The 18,230-nt window shown below is 40.8% G+C and overlaps 1 protein-coding gene across 1 annotated transcript in view; it reads left to right on the forward strand.

The window, feature by feature from the left end:
- The first annotated feature begins 4,872 nt into the window (after window positions 1–4,872).
- Window positions 4,873–18,230, forward strand: part of Kcnd2 (potassium voltage-gated channel, Shal-related family, member 2) — a 514,460-nt gene continuing 501,102 nt past the window's right edge. Inside the window, exon 1 of the mRNA NM_019697.4 lies at window positions 4,873–6,940. Coding sequence (NP_062671.1) covers window positions 5,826–6,940 — 1,115 coding nt within the window. The 5' untranslated portion in view covers window positions 4,873–5,825. The remainder of the gene's footprint in view (window positions 6,941–18,230) is intronic.

Genomic DNA, 18,230 nt, shown 5'->3' on the forward strand with positions numbered 1-18,230 from the left:
TGGTTGATACAGACCCAGAGATGAACAAAACAGGATAGAAAAATAGAAACAGATCCACAAGAAACATTCAAGGGTGTTCTGACAAAGCTTAAAAAATGTATCAGTGGTGGGAAGAACACCAGACATTTCAATAAAAAGTACAACTGCGGTTTCAGTGATTTAAGAACAAAAGAGATGTCAAAAGAAAAATCGTAGAATGAAACTGACTTTATGTAAAAATTAAGTGGATAAAAAGATCATGAGTTTGATTTTAAAATATAAAATATAAAGTACTTAGAAAATATAGAGAAAAATATTAAGGAATATTAATTCCCTGAAGGCAGCAGTGTAACTAAAAAAAAGTTTTTAAATTGAGTCTCATCAAAACTAAAACTTTTGCATTATTATAGACTCATGAAAAAGATTCAAAACAAGCTACACAGAAGAAAAAAATGAAAACAATGTATCTGATGCAGGAAAACTGATTAGAATGCAAATACTGTTCAAAGTAAACATATAAGAGCAATCAAATTTAAAACGGAGAATGACAAGGAAGGGCACACCATTTAATTGCAGAATATGTACAGATGACAAATAAACACAAAACACCTTCCATAAAATCAGTCATTAAGAAAGTAAACTGTAACGAAATACAAATGATAAATCGTTGTAGACCAGTAGTGAGTGTAGGATGATCAGATATGAATCATGAATATATTGCTACAGTAAGGGGGAAATCCAGCACTAACTGGATCCCAGTCCAATTTTCTTACGTAGGGTGAAGCATCTTAAAGTGAGGATGGGGGTGGAGGATGCTGGAGAAGCAAAGACTTGACTGAAGGAGGGGAGTACAAAATCACTAAAGCATGGAAGGACTGGGATGAGCCCTGTATGATTCGATGCTCAAACAACTGGTGCTCTTGCAGCTTAGCTCTGTGACTGCTCACGTTGGGAGGCACTCTTAGCATCTTCCGGATTGACTGGATCAATTCCTTTATCAGTCTTAAGTATTCTCCCATTAGGCGATCTCAAGAAGTTATTCTAGGTAGCATTCTCAAAGAGATAAATGGCAGAGAACAGATTAGTGGGTGGATTAAAGGAGCTATAGGGTGGGTTGGTGTCTTATGCCTATAAAAGGGAATCCTTGTTTTTGTAATGTCCTTCATGCCTATTATGATGGTGGATCATTCACAATAACTGAATCTAGAACTAAGGATAGATGCAAAAGTCGGTGTTTGTAAAACTGATAGACTTTAAATGGGTTAGTAGATTACATTTTCTGTACTTAGAAAGTTTGTGTTCTCCGAATTCATATGTTGAAATGCACTCCACAATGAGGTAGCAATAGGGCATGGAGGTTTGGGGAAACTATTGCACAATGAAAGTAATGATTAGACCAGACATTTCAAGGCTGGGATTAAGCCCAAGAGGACTGTCTTCTCCTCCTACTACAGGAGACTGTCAACTCCTGAAAACAGAAAACAAAGACTCACTACATATCAATACACTCGACCTTCCAAAACTACTGGCCACTTGACCTTGGATTTCTGGCTTCTAGAACTGTGAGACACAAATATATGTTTTCATAAATTTCCCAGTTTGTGACAGTTCAAGTGGACTCAGAGGATATGAGTGTTACCTTCTGGCTGTGATTTAATAGGATTTGAAGTGATACCTTTAGGGGAAGTAGATGATAGTTATAAGGAACCCATACCTATACCTATACCTATACCTATACCTATACCTATACCTATACCTATACCTATACCTATACCTATACCTATACCTATTTTTAACTGGTCTTAAGATTGTTCTTAACAACAACAACACCTCTAAATGCCATGTAAGAATGAATTGGTAGTCAGCATGGGATGGATAGTCAGACATACTGGGTCACTGTGTGTCTGCTAGGGGAAGTAATAAAGGAATGAGTGCCATCAGGGTCCTTTCCTGGTCTTCACTTATCAGGAGAGGAAAGGAGAAACTGATATGATTAGGAGATGGTAGTGAATTCAATTTTATTGTGCTGAGTTTTCTTTTGCTTCCCATTTAATCAATATGGTATAGGATACAGGATGGGAAGGAGATGGGGATGAACTGGAATCTTGGGAAGGGGAAGTGAAACACAAGCACTCTGTTGGGTTTTCAATCTCTGTATGTTTCAATGAACAACTGAAAATTAAAATGTCAGGTTCTTGCCTGTTGGGAGAGGGAGATATGCTTTATTCAGAGATAAAAGCAAGTATGATGTCTGTGGGAATTTCATGCACAGGCTGGATAAGATGAATTGTGTGAGCATTAAAATAATAAAACAGCTAGTTTCCATGTTCTTAGTAAAACACATTGAAACTTGAAAATATTATCTTTCATTTTTACAACAGGGCTAAAATGTTTTGCTTTATTATCTTTATTTTTCATTCATAGACGTTAACTAGTTTGTTAAATAAAATCAAATCAGTACACTATTTCCTGAGCAAGGATCTGAATATAGATGTGTTTAACCTAAGCTTAAATCTAGGTAAGTTTAATTCTCTGCACCGTGAGTAGCTGCTTGTGAAGAACGGATTACAACGCCTTCCCAAATTGTAGATGTTATGTTTTCTAAGGCTTCTCATGAAGTTAAGTATTTATTTTATGCTTGTAAGTATTTGATCTCCCAGTGGAAAGGGTCTGCTTCAAAGTCTGTTCCATCCTTACAGGGTAGGACGATATAATGGGCTTTTAGTACCTATGCCTCCTACTTATTTGGGTGGCTTGCTTTCTTCATCTTGCCAAGGTGCCATCTTTTTTATTTGTGCTAGCTTATTTTTTTATAGCAATTGGAAGGCAACCCCCTCCTTTCAATTTGCTAGTTTTCAGCCTTGCAAGCCTTGCAAGCATCCTTCACTTGGCTAATACAAACAAACAAACAAACAGCAGGTGTCCTAAACTTCCCTGGCACATTAGCTCCAGCCTTACGACCTACCAGCCCTGGAATTCCTAACCCGGCACGGGTAACTAAGCACAGAGAGCAAACATCCATCTTGACAGTTAAACCCATATAATACAGGGGATGTTTATTCTCATTCTTTGATGATTTTTTTCTATACTTTAAGTTCATAGGTTCTCTTTGAGCATCCATTTAAAGTGGGCACATCAAGCCTAGAGTCTTTTGGAAGTCAATTTCTTTACAGCAAATCACAACCCACTTTCCTTCTAAACAAAAGACAAAGCCTTGAATAATAAATTTTTATGTAGAAGTCAGTCTGCTCTTTCTAGTGAACTCCACTTTTCAATGGTCTTAATGGTTTTGTTGATCATGCTTTGGTACTTCACATGTAATTTTTCAAAGACATTTCAATAGGAAACTCTGTACATCATATTCCATGTCCATCAGAATGCAGTCTGAAGCCTGAACAACGCGTGACATATAAACACTGAAAAGGTGGGTGGTCGCAGGAAATTTAAAGATGTTTACGTGATCAGATTCTCTGTTGAATCAGTAAATTTTTCTGATCCTTTGCCTTTCTAAAGCGGCAACCTTGGATGTAAATTTAACTTCTCGCCACTCCCGCCATCTAGTGGCCATGGTTGTTAAAAGCTTGGTTTTAAGGAAGACACTTAATGACTGGGGGCGGGGTACACGAAGACCAAAATCGGTTGGCCACTACAATTTTCCTGTCTCTCCTCACATCACTCACCCTTCACCCGGGCACCTTTTCTTTCTTCGGTCATTTTAGATATGGGCAGGGATGCGCAAAGGGCATGAAGAGACACACACTCTAAGAGACTCACGCCCCTGCACACTGACATTTAGAAAAGGGTCTAAATTCTCCTGTCATTTGCAAAGGACAGGGGGAAAGGAGTTGTGGCAAGACCTAACCAGAGGAGATTTGTGTGACTTTTCCAGCAAGTTGGACGGGTAATATATTAGCCTTAGTAACATTAATATCTGTTTTGAACATACATAATTTAAAAAAATAAATAAAGGAACGTGGGAGAGTCACTTAAAAATTCTGTCGCGGAGCTTTGCAGGTTCTGCGACCCAGTCGCCCCCCAAAGGCAACCAATTCCTTCGCGTTCCGCTCTGTTCACCCTCCTTTCCAGCTTTTCTCGAATCTTTTTTTTTTCCTTGCCCCCCTTTCCCACGCTCATCTGGAACCGGGGCTCCGGAGGCAGCAGTAAGCCACCGGTCCCCTTCCTCCTCTCTTCCATCAAACAGCCGCGGCCGAGTGCCTTGAAGCTTCCCTTTGTTCATCCAAGGCTCGCTCATCCCCGGGGTAGAACCACCTGGATGCTCTCGCTTGGTGACATTTGGCGTCGAGGCTGGTGGGTGGCTAGGGTGGAGCGAGAGGAGCCCGAGGGGGCGGGGGCGGAGAAAGGTCAAGGCGAGGGAAAGGCAGGAGACGCCTTTGCCTAACCTGCGTGGCGGGGCTTGCGTGCGGCTCTCGCTCTCTTCCCAGCTTATTTATCGATCGCACCGGCAGAGCTGCGCGCGGTGCTCGGGGGAGATGCGGGACCACCCACTGGCGGGGAAGCAGCGAGCGGCCCTCTCGCGCCCCCGCGCCGCCGAGCGCCTCCTGCCTCCGCGCCCGGACGCCAGCCCGCTCCCGCCTCGGTCCCGGCCCCACGCCGCCACCGCCCGCCCCGCAGCCCCGCAACCCCGCAGTCCCGGCGCCCCGCAGCCCCGCAGCGCCCCGACCCCGGGGACGCCGGCCGCGCAGTAAGTTGGCAGGAGCGAGTGGCCTGGGCGGCTCGCCTCCCCCGCACCTTTTTGAACTTGTTGCTGTTGGCTCTGCTCGCCTGCGCCTGGCTTTTGGGAAGGTGACAAGGAGGAGGGAGGCACGGAGGGTGGGGGAAGGGGACGGAGAGCTCGCCAGAGCTTTATTTATGCTCCCCGGGAGCCTGGGATCTGGCTGCTCGGGAGCCGCTGGCTCTGCCTTTCCCTTTCCGGGTACAAGGCGACAGCAAAGTCTCTATGCAACTCAGCCCCGGTGCGCACTTTGCCAGGTATGTACCGCGGGCGAGGCGCGTTCTGCGCGGAGGCAGATGCTGCTGCCGCCACGGCGGCGGCGGCTGCCAGCTCCCAGGCTCTATAACTGTCACACTGCACCTGAGCTGAACTTGAACAGAGAGTGAAAGGGCCCATCGGGCAAACGCTCTCGGCTAGCGCAGAGGGTGTCAGTCGTCGTTGTGGGGGGGAGAAAGAGCTCTAGACCGACGCCCCCCGCCGCGAGCCCTGCACTTCACCTCCATCTCTGCAAGCGCAGCGTGAGTACAGGCGGCCAGCGGACTCCAAGGGACGCGGGACAGCGGCTGTGACCGCATCTCCGGAGCTACAACAACAGGTCGTCTTTTTGAGACGCCTTTGGCGGGAAGGACCACTTCAGCAAAAGGGGAAGGTGAAAGGGTTCTTTCTTTTAAGAGACTACCACTGACTGGTTGACTTTCCCTGTTTCCTCTCTCCTGCTCTATATACCGACCCCATATCTACCAGACTGTATCAGGGGAGAAGCGAAGACACCTGTTTGAAGCCAGGCTGTCTCCGAAGTCACCTGTACGTTTACATGTGCCAGGACCTGCCCTGGTCCAACTGTTGGCAGAGATTTGTTTAGGCTTTATGGAGAGAGATTTTTAGGTCACTGTATTTTTTTTTTCTTAGTATTCCAAATACTTCTGTGAGGGAAACCTGACCTTCTTGAGTACTGTGACTTGACCTGCGCCACCTTGGAATAATCGTGTTCCTGTGAGCAGTGTCCCCCCAGTGTTTTGCCTGAGGTGAAGAAGTGGGGGGCACTTTCTTACTTTCATTGTGTTATTTTGGGTGACCCCCCTGCTCACTCTCGTGACCTCCACTTCCAGACAACATGGCAGCCGGTGTTGCAGCATGGCTGCCCTTTGCCAGGGCAGCCGCCATTGGGTGGATGCCTGTTGCTTCGGGGCCTATGCCTGCGCCCCCAAGACAGGAGAGAAAAAGGACTCAGGACGCTCTGATAGTGCTGAACGTGAGTGGCACCCGTTTCCAGACATGGCAAGACACCCTGGAACGATACCCAGACACTCTGCTGGGTAGTTCTGAGAGAGACTTTTTCTACCACCCAGAGACCCAACAATACTTCTTTGACCGTGACCCGGACATCTTCCGCCACATCCTCAACTTCTACCGCACGGGGAAGCTTCACTATCCCCGCCATGAGTGCATCTCGGCTTATGATGAAGAACTGGCCTTCTTTGGCCTCATCCCAGAAATTATTGGCGACTGCTGTTATGAGGAGTACAAGGACCGCAGGCGGGAGAATGCTGAGCGCCTCCAGGATGATGCAGACACTGACAATACAGGAGAGAGTGCGCTGCCCACCATGACTGCTAGGCAGAGGGTCTGGCGGGCCTTTGAGAATCCCCACACCAGCACCATGGCCCTGGTGTTCTACTATGTGACTGGGTTCTTCATTGCCGTCTCAGTCATCGCGAATGTGGTGGAAACAGTTCCATGTGGGTCTAGCCCAGGCCACATAAAAGAACTGCCTTGTGGGGAGAGGTATGCGGTGGCCTTCTTCTGCTTGGATACCGCCTGTGTCATGATCTTCACAGTTGAGTACTTGCTTCGCCTGGCCGCAGCACCTAGTCGTTACCGTTTCGTGCGCAGTGTCATGAGTATCATCGACGTGGTGGCCATCCTACCCTATTACATTGGGCTGGTGATGACAGACAATGAGGATGTCAGTGGAGCCTTTGTCACACTCCGAGTCTTTCGAGTCTTCAGGATCTTTAAGTTTTCCCGCCACTCTCAAGGGCTGCGTATACTGGGGTACACCCTGAAGAGCTGTGCATCAGAACTGGGCTTCTTGCTCTTTTCTCTCACAATGGCTATCATCATTTTCGCTACCGTTATGTTCTACGCAGAGAAGGGCTCTTCAGCAAGCAAGTTCACCAGCATCCCGGCAGCCTTCTGGTACACCATCGTCACCATGACAACACTGGGGTAGGTGCCTTTGTAGAAAACGGGATGGTGATTGGACATGGGTTGTGTTGATTATGAATCTCTTAAGGCTTCCTGATGCTTTAGAGTGACTACATTTTTTTTCCTCTGAATGGATTTAAGAAAGCACTATTTTAAAAGTTTGGAAACAAACAAATAATTTTGATCTGTGAAATGGGTATGACAAAAACGATTGAAATTACTTGGGAGTTATAGGCAAATATTAATTACTGATACCATAAAATGACAAATATAGACTTAATAGACTAATTAATAGATGTGGATGGTATGTCTTTCAACCTAAGAGCCTTGTCTAATTTTATATCATTATATAAATTATAGATTTTCATTATGAGTAATGGGTTATACTTAGAATATCAGATTGGAAACAGGTCAACTATACAAAATATAATGTTTGGAAGTCCAGGCTTGTCTCTTTTTTTTAAAGAAACATATGACTGTCATCACTAGAGTTTTCTGAAGCTATGGGTCCCATCAGTCAAAGAGTCTGCAGATGGTTCATCAACTACACTTGGAAGGCAGAGGAGTGTCTGTGAAATTATTGGCCATCATAGGCCAGTTGCAGTGTACAATTTGGGGTTTTAAATTTCTTCTAGAATTCTTCCCTTCCTTCTTTTATTTGAGGGCATGAAGTTTTACAAACCAAAGGAATATATTCTGAATTCATGCTGTCTGAAACGGACTTTTAAGGAAAGAATTAGGATTTATTTAGATGTCATAAAGAATGCTGTGGAGTGATTATTAATGTTCCTCAAACTACAGAAAAGTAGAAGCACTTGCCAGAGGAGAAAAACTAATCAAATAAACAAGAAAGAGACGGCTACTTTGTAGAGTTCTTAGATAATCCTTGGAGAGTTCAGAGTTCCTCCTTTAGCTTTGTTGCTGCCTTTCTTACCTAGGTAATCAGGGTAAGAAGGATTTGGTAAGGACTACAGGAAAAAAAAAGTTATTCCCAAGGCTGTATTTTCAGCTTTGTGTTTCTGGCTCATTTAATTGGCTTCTTTAAATGACATTGTGGTTAAAGTCAACTTAATTTTATTGGCCATATTGTGCTGAACAGAATTTCTTGTGTTATATGGCCAACTAGTGGAATATGTTTTTATGAGGGGAAATTTCTGGCTGAGTTAATGAAGAGACTGGCTGGAGTAAAATATAGTGCTTTGGATTTTGATGAAGCCTCCCATATCTTTGAGGGTGTAATTATAGCTTTTGGAAGGTGAAGGAATAGAACATGATTCCTTCTGCCTTCATTCCCTTTATTCTGCTGGTCGTTTTGTGACAGATAAGAGAGGATGCGGCAGATTATTACAGGTGCTTACCCTTTCTCCAAAGAGTTATGCTTATTTTTTTGTTCTGTCTCTGTATTATGTTGAATCATGCAAGGACAATCAGGTAGTGAGGATTGCTGTCATCATTTCACATCTGAGCCATCCTAAAGAAGCTCTCTGTTAAGAAGAAAACAAAGGGGGAGCTATGGAGAGGCAATACACTTTACAAAATGTGGTGGTCTGCAGGATTTTCGTGAGGTCTCAGCGAGTCTTTTAACATTGCCTACTGTCTAGGTGATCGAATGGAGGCATCATTACAAGGAATGGAGACAAATTTCTAATTTTAAGGAGCTGAAATTCTAGACATGAGAAGTTAATATTAATATTCATTTCTGGAGATGGCTTGCAATTCTTACTCTATCTTGAAATGTATGCTACTTTCTGAAAAAAAATGGGGCTGTGTTACTATTACTGCTCACAAGCATGCTCTTGTGGATGATTTAAGAAAGCACGTTGAAATACTTGAGCAGCACCTATGCAATTGATTTCATTTGTTTGTCATACAGGGGAGCAAATAAGGACAGTTAAATATGTGAACTTTCTAGAACTTGGAAGCAGTAAGGGGGTTGATTTTAAGAATTTCAGTTTCACTGAAGTTGAAATTTTTATTCTTTTTTAATGAAATTAAGCTAATTAATGACTCAGATTGGAAAAAAAAACAACAGCCAGGCTTTTACTATGTAGAAGCAATAAAAGTATGCTTTATATAATACATGAAACTGTCTTAAAGGAATATCTACAGTCCCTTTTCTAAAGTTTATAGTATTTTAATTGCCTGGACAAATAGACTCTTAAATGCCTTGTCTTTTTGGTGTCTTATTGTTAGAAGCCTTGCGGCTCTGTGCTATTTAAGAATGGAAGAGATGTAACATATCTCTCTGTGACTTTGTCTTGTGTGCTGCGACTTTAGAAGGTTAAGTATAAACTTTCCAGAAAATATGCAGTAGTTTTAGCAGTTGTCAAGCTGTGACTGATAGATGCTCAGGACTTCTTTTTACCAGACTTCCTATAGTCTCTTTATGTGGCTATTATTTTTAATGAAGCTAATATTTATTAATTGATGATATCAGATGTGAAATTAATATCCCACGTGATTTTATCAGAAGTGCCACCTGATATGAATACTGTTTTCATGAGAAGAAAAGTAACCAAGTACACCCTGATTCAGGTCTGACACAGTCAACTTGTACTTCTGAGGTCATTTGAGAGGATGTCCCGTTGGTTTTGGCTTTGAAGGCCTCAGTGTGTCTATCTTGGGACTAATGTATTTATATAGTGTTCTCAAATATTAGCTTTTTCATAGATTATAATAGACTATGCTTACTAGGTAAGGATCTAATCTGCCAGTAAAAAGAACATAGTTTTAAGGATACTCATCTTGTATGAGTACACTTAGAAAACATTGAAAAATATTAACAAACGAATATAAGAGGAAACCTTTTTACACGCGTAGACTAAGTGATCTCTGTATCAGTTCCTTCATCTCACCCCTCCTTTTTTGAGCATATTTATTTGCTGACAAAGGACCAGGGAACCACTTCCCTGTCCTCCCCCTTGTAATTCCCTGTCCAAAATGTAGAGTCTATTGCTTTGAATTATCTGAGACTAGAAAGAACCTATAGACTCTTTGGTCAGGGTTTGGGACAGCATATCCAGTTGATGTATTTTTCTCAGGTGGGAGTGCTTGGATAATGATAAATTTTGGAGGTTTCTAAGTTATTTTCTAATGACAACCAGAAGTTGATTTACAAACATGGTTCAGTGGAGTTGAGCCCTGCTTTGCACTCTTCATGCTCACAACTTTTGCAGGAAAGAGGTCCCAGGTGGCTCAGTAAATCCTTGGGGACTTACTATTATGTTAGGCCAAATTTGTGTTCCCAGTCATGTTTCCTAACCATATTGCTCATAGCATGAAGCTCAAGGAGTTCAGAAATACCGTTCTGTTTCTGTGGTCCATTCCACTTCTTTAACCATAAAACCTAATTGTTTTCTTCAAAGGTTTATTTTTTTTAATATGGAAATAAAAATGGCTGTATGGTATTTCTGTAAACCTTGACCATAAAAATCAAATGCTGTAAATATTATTTTGATTTCTTAACAAACTTGAAAAAACTAAAACATTGATATGCTCACTGGAAGGAAAAAATAAAGTATAATTACAGCTTTGGTCATAGATAATGATGTGGTGGTCTATTTCTAAAGCTTTAAAAGAGCAAAAAAAAATGCCTACCCTTCCTGTATTTCAATTTTAATAGTTCTAGTGAATTATAATTTTTGGTTGTTTTCTATGACAAGGTCTGATGGAGATCAGAATGGTTTTGAACCCAGTGTACAGCTGAAACTAGCCTTGAACTTTTGATTGACCTGCTTGCACATCCCAAATTTTAGATTCTAGGCATATGCCATCATTCTCAGTTTGTAAATTTTGCTTGTGAGAAACAACAACAGAACAAATGCAAGACTAGTTAGAAGTTAATCCAGTGGTAAAAGCTGCTTAACAAAACAGAATATTGCATTTTTGTCTCAGTATCAAATGAAAAGTAAAAAGCAATGTAATTTTATTGCAAATTATCTCACAAATCATTTTTTTCTTAGAAAGGCATAATTTAAGAGTTTATTACACATATATGATCATATCCACCAAGTAGGATACTTTGAGAAATATGCGTTTAAATAAAAGACTGAAGATTCCATTTTTGGGTCTGGGGGACTTCTGGGATAGCATTTGAAATGTAAGTGAAGAAAATACCTAATTTAAAAAATTATGAAAAAAAAAAGATAGGTTCTCACTGGCTACATCTGACTGACCTAAAACTTGCTATGTAAACCACGATGTCCTCAAAGTCTTAGATATGTACATTTAAATAGCATCCTCCTATTACCTAGTACTAAGTAGGTAATATAGATTTGGGGAATGCTAGGAGGATAATTTGCAAAATTCGTTATTTACAAACTTCCAGTTTTCTCAGTTCTTCTGAGAAATGAGTGTAATCATAGTATCTTGTGTGGTTTTCTCTACACAAATACTGCTAATGTGTGGACCTGTAAATCTTTAGAGGTGAGAGGCACACACATTTTTTTCTGGTAAAGAAAAATACTCCAGATAACACTTATTTTTATTTTGGTATGCCTTTGTATTCATATAAAATTCTTTATAAGGAATTATCAGACTGTTGACATGGAGTTTTAGAGAAATACAGTGAAGCAAGATCACTCTTCAGGATCAAAGAAAATCATAAAATATTTCATTGTATTATAATCCTTAATTTGATTTAGAAATAGTATCAGATTACGTTTTTCAAATTATATATTTTAGCAGCTAAAATGTGAATCTTCAGTTTCCACTTGATTTTCAGACAGAAGTGTACCAGAAAAAAATATGTGTGCTAGAAGGGGGGCTGTTCTTTTGTTCGTCTCAGTTCCTTTTGACTTATTAAATACTTACTTTATTTTTAGAATTAAATCACTTATTTCTGTGTTTCCCCCTTTTCTAAGTGTGTGTCTGAATGTGTTGGTTTGTGTGTGTGTATGTGCGCATGTGTGCTTACATTAGGAGGCCAGAGGTTGATACCAGCTGTCTTCCTTTTGGGTCCTTCACTTTGGTTTTTCAGACAGGGTCTCTCTGAAGAAGGAGCTTGCAATTTGGCTCCACATGGTGAGCCACTGAGTTCCAGGAATCTCATCTTCATCTCCGCAGCCCTGACATTATGAATACTTCTACATGAACTTGATTTATATTGGATCTTGGGGTTCAAGTTGCCCGTGCTTGCAGGACAAGCACTTGTCTTCCTTACATTTGTTTGGGGAGATGCTTCTGAAGCTCAAATCTCCTTTTCTTTCTATTTTTCATTTTGCTATAGTCCAGGATGACCGCTGACTCAGAAGGGAGCTAGCTAAAGATGGCCTTGAAATCCTGATCCTTTTGTTTCTATCGCTCATGGCCTGGGATTATAGAACCCTGCTACCATACAAAAGTTTTACTGCCTGGTTTCTCAATTCCTAGAAGAAGATGTGCTTTTTTATTGAAAGTCTGTCATTTTGTATATATGAGAATTTTGTAGATTGCCCATAATTGAAATAATGAAATTGTAGTGGTAATTTTTGAAATTTCAGCTTTTTTTACTTTTTTAATCCTTAAAAATCCAAATGTGTCTAAAAATGTGTTGTAATAATTATTTAGGGCTCACTTCACTAGGTGAATATGCGAGTAGACTATGTATTGCATTAGTACAGTTCATCTTCCCACCCCAGTTATGAACTCTGTAATGCACTGTTCATGTCTGTACCACCCCTGCTAGTCTGTGTGGATTCCACTGCAGTCATTGCCCTTATTTATCCAGCCCTGGCGTAGATCATGCCAACACCCAATCACTATCATATGGCTGCAGATTCTCCTCGGGTGAACTTTTAGGCCATTTGGAGCAAACTAATTAATGATACCTGACCTGATGCAAATGAAAATCAAGCAATTATGTTGCCTAAGATTGCCTTAAAAGAGTTGGCTTGTGAAATCCTGAAAATGTGCACTTTACGTTTTCTTTCTTTGAAAGAGTAAGAACAGTGAGAGGAACATTCACTGTGAAGGAGTATTGTTTTCCTATCAGAATACTAATAATTTACCCCCTCACACTCTATATATGTCTTACATTGTCTTCTGAACACAACAGTAACAATAGCAACAACACACATGCACACATTCATGTTGTTAGGTCTCAGGCTGCCCAACTGTCCAAAAATGAGTTCGACTTGTACTATAGGATTATTTCTGGAGGTTACATAAAAGCCAGTATTCCTCGGGAAATTGTGAAACCAGTTTCTGTCTGCCCAGAAAAGAGTTCTTTTCCTTACTACTGACAGAAGGCAGGTATGGCTGGCTACCTGTGGCATCAATCAGAGTACCAAACCCAATGCGGGCCTCCAGCGTTCCCCAGTATTACAAGTACTTACCATACATTTCAAAGTCCACAAACACATCCTAGCCCTTCTCCCATCCTCCTCTACCCTAAGTCCTTCATGTTCAAGGGCTGCACTTTCTCCAGCTCCCATCCTTCTGAAAGCTTGGCTCTTCTCACTGTTCTCTCTTGGTCCCTGCTCATTCTCATTCTCACTCATTATGCTGTTCTCTCTACCTATCTCAATCTCTCTATGACACTTTTCCACTCTCCTACTTCCCTACCTGGCCACCTTCAGTTGACTTATTTGTCTCTCTGCTCTGGACTCTTAGAGATGCCTCTCTCTGGTCTGACTGTCTTCTCTCTGTGTGTATCATTTACAATAAAAATGTTCCCTAATACTGGAATAGTCATGTTGGTAGGTTCTTTACTGTGGTTCCCTCACATACATATATGTACACTGTATCTACGTGTATAGATGAAGAAGAGGGTGGTAGAAAGAGAGAGAGGGAGGGAAAATTGCAAAAAGGGACTGAGAAAGAGGTAGGCATTGCTTTCCCACTAGCTTCAGAAGCTAGATTTTGTGGGGGTGGGATATCATCTAATGCTGAAGTGAATCCCAGGCCACTGCTCCTTCATGTGCACATTTGCAGGGCTCTTTGTTTCACGGGCGCCTATCTGCCTGCCTCCTCACCTATAGCTTGCCCTTCTGAGACCCAGTCTTTACATGGGCCTTCATCAAACCTTGCCAGACTCCCTAGGCTGCATCATCTCTATTTGCAATTACATTTGAACTCAGTAAGTGGCATTTTGTATATGTTGTCTGGTTTGACTTCCTTCTTTCCTAACTAGATTCAGTGGCTTTTGAGATGTGAGTGTATATTGAGTAAAGAGCAATTTTTCTCCATCAGTGCTCAAATGGAGAAAGTGATCTGGCCTAATATGTTGTTGATTGAAGGATGAGATAATAAAATGCTCCCCACAGAGAGACCCTTAAGCGTGGAGGAGTCCTTCTCAACAGGCAAACTATACCAATCAGAGACAAATCTCTGCTTTGTTTAATGTCAAATTTATATAAGTTTATTGTTTGAGATTTGGTCTTCTGATGTATCACAACACAACCTTTCTGTCTCTGTATCTCTCCTTTTATCCTCTCTCTCGCTCTCTCTGTCTCTGTCTCTGTCTCTCTCTCTCTGACTCCCCATTCCCCCTCTCTCTTACCCCCCTCCTTCCATTTCTGCCTGTCTTTACCCTACTTTTTCCTCCTCCTCTTCCTATTTCTTTTAAACTGTGAAATACTACAAAATGTCTCTAGTTGATCAACTATCACTACTTCTTCTGCAAAGGTCTTAATTAATAGTTCTTTGTCCTTAATCTGCTTCCTCTACTGAAGACTAAGTAAATAGCAGATGCCCCCGAGAGGCAGAAAGGGATACATTCTATAAGTCACTCTTACTCACCTGCATTTTAAAGCCCAGTTCAAATTTAAATATGAGAAGTTAAAGGAACGCCTGCACTAAAAGGTTATCTTGGTGACTCTTTGTCACTACAAGGTATTGTGTCTTTGACCTATTAGCACAAGCTGACAAGATTTTTTCCATCTCGGTATATTGATTTACATAAAAGTAGTGAACTGCTGCCTGCAAGTGAAGTTCACTATACATGCAGCTGTTATCTATAAAATAGTTCAGGTTCCCATGGCTTGGTCAAAACACTTGGGTAATAAGATGAAATTCACGTTCTAAGTAAGGGTCTAGTGTTGAACAGAGGGTAGGACTGGGAGGCTATGGGGCAGGAGAGTGTGATCAAAACACAATATATGGCATTCTCGAATTAATAAAAAATGTTTACAAAATTTAAAATAGTAGTTCACATTTGTAAGTGAGGATGTAGAGGATGTAGATGCATGTGCTAACTTAGTACAATCGGTTTTGCCTTGGGAATTTTGACAAGAGTGTTATGTAAAGAAAACCAGAATCACAGCAAGTGTGGGGGGAGTAGGGAATGAGGTAACAGAAGTTCATAATGACAAAAAAATAACATTGAGCGAGTAGGAGGGAAGCTGAACCAATGTCAGATAGGATGCAAGGCTTTGTTCTAAATCTGAGAACGGTCCCTCACCCACCCTCCAGTAAAAGGCTCTAATTCACGTATGCTTCTCGTTTTCTTCCTCTCGAGGAATACCGACTGGTCACATTGCTTTTGGAAATTCAAAGTAATACCAGTATCATATACTCTCAGGAAATTATATGTGGCCCACAGAGTTCAACTTAATTCAACATGTCTGCTGACCCTTTATTAGCAATCATTGGTTATAGCAGTAAACTACACCCTACTTCCCAGGGGTAAGAAACATGTAGAACTACACTTGTGCGATAGACAGAAAATAAACATACAGGCATAACATAACACCAGTTTGGAAGGAGTTCTGTGGAAGTAATGAATAGGGTTGTCATATTTGTCATTTTAAAGAGGGCTAGATAAGGTCTTCTCAAGAGGAATGCATTTGCGCTGAAGACCATTGCAAGGGATACATAGGTGAGGTTGTCAGAATGATGCTTTAAAAGGAGGCACAAAGGAAGTACAGGCTAGGAACACCCCTTACCCAGAATGCTTCAGACTAGAAGGATTTTTTTTTTCTGGTTTTGAAATTTTGCAGATGCATAATGAGCTATCTTGACTACGCAACCCAAGTCTAAAGGCGGAATTCATTTACATTGTATATGCATTTTCTGCACAGAGCTTCAAAATAATCTCACACAATAGCTTTAGCTCACTTGTGTTTTCACTGGGATGTGCTACCTGAGGGTTAGATATAGAATTTTCCATTTAGGACATTACAATGACACAAAACACATTCGGTGGCATTTTGACTTTCAATTCCAGACTGCAAGTGCAAAACCTGCACAGAGCTCTCACGGTGCGAAGTTTAGTGAGCTCTGTCTACTCCCACTGTAATAGAAGCAAATGGAGTGAAGCTCTCAGGAGTAAATGGGCTGTGAGAAGTCGGGGGTGGGGGGCGGTGGTGATACAGGACATTGGAGACCATTGTGAAGACTTCTGGCTTCTACTAGCTTCAGCTGCTAGCCTTGGCATTGTACGATATCGTGAGGTCGCAAAAGAAACAAAGAAAGGAGCAGCACCTCTTGCTTCTGTGTACATCTGTGGAGCGTTTGCTTTACAGGATTCCATCGGAATGGGCTACACTTTCGTTTTGCCCTCTGAGAGCTAATCTCCACACTGACCTGCTCCACAAAGCTTTCTACCCGCTGAACTCTGCATCATCTCCCGGAAGAATTACACTTGATGCTAGCACTTGTCATTCCACGTATGATTTGAGGTTTTGTCTTTGTTTTTGTTTTTGTTTTTTGTTTTTACTTTTCTAAGTAGAAAGTCTTCCACGGTTGTAGTGTACGCCTTTGGGGTGGCTGATTTTCCTAGTTCAAGGTATAGTTTTAGAAAAAAGTCTGTATTAGGAAGGTGCTGATCCGGGGATTGATATTTGCACACCAGGGAGGGATGCCAATCATGTAGCAGTTTATCTCAAGATAAACAATAGTGGATGAGGCCAAGAAAAATCTGTTATTTGTGAGCCCAGGAGACAGAGAGCGAGAGAGAGACAGAGAGAGACAGAGAGAGATAGAGAGAGACACAGAGAGAGAGAGAGAGCATGGGAGGGATGTGGCATACCTGCTGTTAAAATGAACACAAGTTTTGCAATACTTTGAACAATTTTTAAACTATTTTAATATTAACCCTTTTAATTAACAATATACAAATTCCAGTCCTTAGATCTGTTATATTTACCTCAGCTTAAAATTATAATCAGTTACTTACAAGATTATTTAAAACTGAAGTAACTTACAAGGTATGGTTAAAATTGTTCCTAGCTGAGAAAAAGATTATTTAATCAAAAGCTAAATTCCACATTTTAGCTTAAAAGGAAGAGCTGGTGTTTAATAGATATGGAACTTTATCAGAGGTGACAGGATAATTTAAATCTTTGAATATGGATTTAAAGATTAGCATCTGTCTATTCTAATATTAGTGCATAAGAATATCACACTGATCTCGAATTCTATTTAAAGGATTTTCAATACTTTTTCTCACTTTGCCATGGATACATATATATCCTTTCTAGGTGTTTGTTACTTTTGTGAACTTGGATCAAAAAACTGGTTCATGTGCCTTGGAACCTGTGAAGATTCCCATATGATACATATTTTTTAGTAGAAACAAATTGGAAGCATTCAAGTAACAGGTGTATAATACAACTACATAGAGTTATTGCTTTGATAGCCACAGTGCTGGAGAATTAAGCATAGTTATGAATGGGTAATTGGAGATGCCTCTGTTTAGAATGATAATTGAATTAACATCATAAAGTATATATAGGTCTTAACTTCATAGTACGGATTTGTGAATTAACATAATCAAATGCATATCCACGTTAATGTCACAGATAGTGTACTTTCATATTCACTTGAAAGTAAGTAACATCTCACCATGGCTTGCTGTTACCAAGAAAGTGTCTTCCTCTCCTCCACATTAGGACTGTGTCCTACCCAGAAACTCCTCAGAGACTGAGTGATCAAGACACTGGGAATTCACTAAAGCTACCACAATAGTGAACTTCTTGATATTGCCTGGTCTTTGTTAGTGATGAAGTTGAGCAGTGACGGTTACACATTCCTAATTACTCTCCTTACACTCTTAGAACAATTGTTAAATAACTATGTATAACCCTATTTTAATTTAATGGATTAAAAAAATTATTAATACTGCTTTAGATAATTCTTGAGAATTTGTAAGTGTTTACAGTTTTTACCAAATGTGGTGGTTTTAGACTGAGAAACAAGCAAAAGTATTACTGTCTTAAATTAGATCAATCCAGGAAGGTGTACCAACATTTTTTTGGTCATAAAAGAATGTGCGCAATGAACTGCTACAAATGCCTCATTTTTCTCCTTCTGTCCACAGACATTAAAATCATGATGTTTAAGCTTGAAGAACACTTTAGAAATTGAACTGTAAAAACTTAATTTATGTTTG

This window comes from Mus musculus, chromosome 6 (assembly GCF_000001635.26).
Source record: "Mus musculus strain C57BL/6J chromosome 6, GRCm38.p6 C57BL/6J".
Classification (NCBI taxonomy): Eukaryota; Metazoa; Chordata; class Mammalia; order Rodentia; family Muridae; genus Mus; species Mus musculus.